This window comes from Thermobia domestica, chromosome 4 (genome assembly GCF_964235325.1).
Source record: "Thermobia domestica chromosome 4, izTheDome1.hap1.1, whole genome shotgun sequence".
Classification (NCBI taxonomy): Eukaryota; Metazoa; Arthropoda; class Insecta; order Zygentoma; family Lepismatidae; genus Thermobia; species Thermobia domestica.
The window spans coordinates 101,762,576-101,767,488 of NC_137457.1; the positions used below are offsets into that span (position 1 = coordinate 101,762,576).

Below are 4,913 nucleotides of genomic sequence, written 5' to 3' on the forward strand. Positions count from 1 at the left end.
AAGAGCATTTATGTCCTAGTAGTACCCATAATAACCATAATCTACTTTGAGTCTCTGTTTATTCTTAAAACGTGATAGAACATCATCAAAATTTTAAATTACGTCAAGAAACTTCGAAACGTAGTATTTTGCTAATTTATACTCATAGCATTTTATACGAATCTTAGAGAAACCTGCATCAATCTGCCTCAAGTAGGAATAATAAATGTATCGAAACTAGTGGTAGAATATGAATTTTCTGGCATATTTTTATCTATCTATTAAAAATGTTACAGTACCAATTAAGAGCGTTTTTTTGTTAAGGTGGAAGAGACAATATGGGTTCACTAGGAGAGTTGAAGTCTATGATAAAACGATTTTCATCCTCTGCCTCTCAGAGGGTTACGCCCTCTCTTTGGCATGCGATTCTTATACACAAAATAGGCGCCAGGAAAGGTAGGTGATGGCCTAGGAGATATTCTTTATTAACTGCTGAAGTGGAACATCTATTAAAGTGGTTGCGAACTCATCATTATTTAATTTTATGTTATCGTTTACATTTATTTTAATTTATGCTGAAATATATAATACAAAGTGCAACAATAACTGTAAGATTAAATAATTATATAGTGCAAAGGAGAAATATGAAATAAATGCAAAGGAAGAAAAGAAAACAAACATGTTTAATCATCAGTGCAACAAAATCAAAGATATAGAGTAGGTGCAACATGTGGCCAATGAAATTATGAGAAGTGAAAATGATAAATGAGAAGAAGTGCTAGCACGTCACAAACAGTTTCTTCACAAACAGTTCATAAATGTGTTAATCACACAGATGAAGGGTTATATCTTCTGTCCCGGGGCGACTCGAGACTAAAAACACAGTAGGAAGCCCTTGTTAATGGTGAGGATTTTCGTGCAATAATGGAAAAAGATGAGGAATGTGATCGGCAATGAAATAAATGTCGTAGATTTCTCGTTCGTCCGGAGTCAAGTGTATGCTGTTGGTATATAGAGATATAAATATGTTTAATGGTGAAAGTATGAAACGGTAGGTGGAATCTGTGAGAGCATCGGAGCGAAGAATGTCTAAAAAGAGCGGATGACTTGTGTGTATCCGAGAGTTGATATATCTAATACGGAGGTCTGCAAGATGTTCTGTAATTTTCGGAAACGATATATATTCATAGGTGATCCATGTCGGATATGGTAGCTTAAGGCGATAAGCTAGACGAATAACATTTCTCTCCAGTATGCAGAGCTTTTCGTAATAAGAAGCAGAGGCATTACACCAGGCACTATGCCCATAAATGAGGATAGGGCGGAGGAACGCCTTATAGGTGTGAAGCAAGACATGCGATTTTAAGCCCCAAATTGTTCCAGTGAGTCGGCATAAGAGATTCAATCGATTTTTAGCCTTAGTTTTTAGCCTCTTCAGGTGGGCGTTCCAGGTGAGCTTAGAATCGAAGACCACGCCTAAGTAGGTGACTGGGTGTAGCATGGATAAGATATCCATCAATAGTGACTCGGAGAGGAGTAGGGTTCCTCTGAAATCTGGAACGTCTTTTATGTGGTAGGAAAACTACTGCTTGCGTTTTTTCTTCGTTGATAGTCAGATGCCACTTCTTACACCAGGTGATGAAATTATTCAGTGTAGTTTGAAGAGCAGTATTAAGTTGATGTACAGTTTTGCCAAGAGCGAGGAAAGCCGTATCGTCTGCATATTGAAAAGTGAATACATTGTGCGGAGTTGGAGGTATGCATAAAGTATATACAGTAAAGAGCTAAGTGCTGATCCCTGAGGAACTCCAGTAAACGGAAATACAGGCCAAGAGAGCACATTACCAACAGTGACATAACCAATACGATTTGCAAGAAAAGATTGAATGAGCCTCAAATAGCACATGGGAAGGTTGAACGACTGAAGTTTTTGAATTAGTCCATAATGCCAAACCTTATCAAAAGCCTTTTCTAAATCCATGAGTATAAGAGATGAGGGGAATGCTTTGTTATACTGGTTTGTGATGATAGTGCTAAGGCGAGCAATTGATCATTTATTGAGAAACGTGGTCTGAAGCCTGCTTGATGAATAGGTAGTTTGCTACGTGCTTCCAGGTATGAATGAAGCCGGCACACGATAATTTTCTCTAGTAGCATACTGAACACTGATGTAAGTTGGATTGGTCTATAAGAGCTGACAGAATGTATAGGCTTATTTGGTTTATGAAACATGCAGACTTTTGATACTTTCCATTCCAATGGATAGAGACTAGTTTTTAGGAAGAAATTGTAGATTGCGACAAGGAGGACCAGCAGCGACTGTGGAGCTTCTTGAATATGACGGTAAGATACGTTATCAATTAGTGGTGCTGTATTCTTTTTGCGCTTTAGTGCGATTTGAAGTTCGGCAGTGGTGATAGGTGTTGTAAGAGGATGCTCCGGATCAATTATATGCTCTGTGAAAGGTTGCAGAGCATGGATGTTAGATAGGTTTATCCGTTCCGTACGTGTGGAAGCGGCAGAAGGAGTAAATACAGTCTGTAACTGAGTAGCAGAGGCGTTCGCTTTATCTTGATCCGAAAAGAGAGGTGTGCCCTAGTCAATGTGAGGGTAGGCAGTTTTGGTGCTCTTTCCAGCAAGTTGATTGAAACGTTTCCAATATCTAGAAGGATGTGCGTCCTCAGATAAGTTATTCCATGTTTTAATCCAGTTCCTACGTTTATATGCATCCAGATAGTTTTTAACTGTGCGTTGCCACTGACGGTGGCGCTGAAGAGACGGGCTGCGAGAAGGAGAAGAACGGTTTCCCGTTCGATAATAGTCGCGAAGATGTTGTCGTGCTTTCTGTGCACGTGCAAGGTACGTAGGAGGCAATTTCGGTTTATAAGGATGTACTTGATCTTCCGGAATGTGATGCTGAGAGCTGGGTTGTATTGCAGTAGCGATAGTATTGATACAAGAAGCGAGGTCAGTGTCATTGGTAGGTGGTGTTACACTATGAAGTGTATCCTCAATTTCTTTTCGGAATTCAGGCCAATGAGCCTTATCATATCTCAGGACAGAGCGAGGCGCAAGTACAGGATAAGTTAGCAGCCCATGTGTTAACGTTAGTTTTACTGGATTATGGTCACTACCAATAGAGTCGAGCACATCAAGCTGGCATTTATTGATGAGATTCACAGATGTAATAACATCTGGTGTAGTGTGGCTTATAGGTCTAGTGTGCTTAGGAAGAACATGAATATAGAGCTGAAGGTGGTCAGTTATATACTCTTGAAATTTATCTTTTTCTCTAGCACTCCTACTATGGATGTTAATATCTGCCATGATAACGATATTGGAAAAGGTATTCGATATATATCGGAAATATTCTAACGGTAAAGGTTGGCGTGGTCTGATATAGATTGTACTGAAATTTATGGTTATTGATGGGAAGTATATGGAACAAAGGAGGTACTCCAAGATAATATCGAAAGCTTGTAGGGTATATGTTCTAATTGGGTATTTTGGAGAATGTCCTATTGCGACTCCACCTTGGCCACGAACCACGTGGTCGTGATAATCGTGATGTAGTAATAGATATCCAGGAATAGGAACTAATATATTTGGTTTTAATGCAGTTTCGTTGAGAGCAAATAGAGTGATATGTTCCTCGAGTAACAGAGCTTCTAACAAACTTCTGTGTTGCCAAAATGATTGTATATTAACAAAGGAGAAACTAATCACCATAGTGAAAAATATACAGATGAGTTTATACTGCAGTTTCCAATGATCCAACATTGAAATGAACATAATTTTTGGAATAGGTGGCATGAAGATTTATGTGAAAAATTCATTTTGCGGCGGAAATGATATGTTGGGTAATATGGGCTCTCTGGAATGGAAAGATGTTTGAAGTACTAAATTGGTAAAGCGGAGAAAATCTTCTACTGTGAATGGAGGTAATATGGATTGATCAGGTTACACTGTAGTGTCTGTTGTTTTTAATGGTATAGTTAATTCCGAACGTTCAGGTGTTGGTGCTGGTTTAGCTTTGCAACGGTGGCTGTACTTAGGATGAAGCCCACTACCACATGTGTTGCAATTAGGTGGTCCTTGTAGATTAGGACAAGTTTTGGTGTCATGGAGCCCCGAGCAATAGCCACATTTCGGTTTATTAGGACAGTTGGCTGTAGTGTGATCATTGTATATCTGACACTTTTCACAGCGAAGCGGTAAAGGTCCGTTAGTCTTAGACGGTTCAACACGATGTATTCGCTTATAGATAGGTGCGCCAAATCGAAGAAGATAATCAATAGTGTCCTGACGCTGAGATAAAACGCGTACTAGATATGTCGGACCATTATTATTTCTAATGCGGATGCATTTATCAACTGAAATTCCTTCTTGTTTAAGTTCGTCCTGAATTTCCGCATCTGTTAGATCGGGTGAAACAACTTTAATTACAATAGATAGAAAAGTTGGCTTTCTCAGTGGCGGAGATTGTTTCTGTCTTTTATCCGTTAGCTTAGTAAGTTTAGCGTTCATACCAAAGATTTCGTAAGAAGCTTTATTACGTATAGTTATTCCAAAGTTTGGATCTTTCGATTTTAGTATGTAGCCATTTTTTGTTTTCACTATTTGAGCTAAATTATCCCGGACGCGAGGAACATACTTCATTATTTGGAGAAAGATCATTTTTGGATTGGTGTATTTAGCGTCGTAATCAGTGAGAAGGAAGTGCTAAAGTTCGAGATTAGCTTGTGATGAAAGATTTGGAGACACCGGAGTAGAATTTTGTTGTGGATCGATCTCGATATCCATGGAAGGTAGTGGTGAACGAGACCGTATACGTTTCGCAGACTGAGTAGGTTCGTTAGATGGATGCCGATCTTTATATGTATTTGACAAAGGCTCGTTTCCCCATGAGAAATGCCGGGTGCGAGTGGATGGCC

At 39.2% G+C, this 4,913-nt stretch overlaps 1 protein-coding gene across 1 annotated transcript; it reads right to left on the reverse strand.

Annotated features, from left to right (window-relative positions):
* Positions 1 to 3,939: 3,939 nt before the first annotated feature.
* On the reverse strand, positions 3,940 to 4,638 carry LOC145682828 (uncharacterized). The gene has a single exon (XM_081754194.1). It carries the CDS (start codon positions 4,636 to 4,638, stop codon positions 3,940 to 3,942), a length of 699 nt encoding a protein of 232 aa, XP_081610320.1.
* Between the last annotated feature and the right edge of the window lie 275 nt (positions 4,639 to 4,913).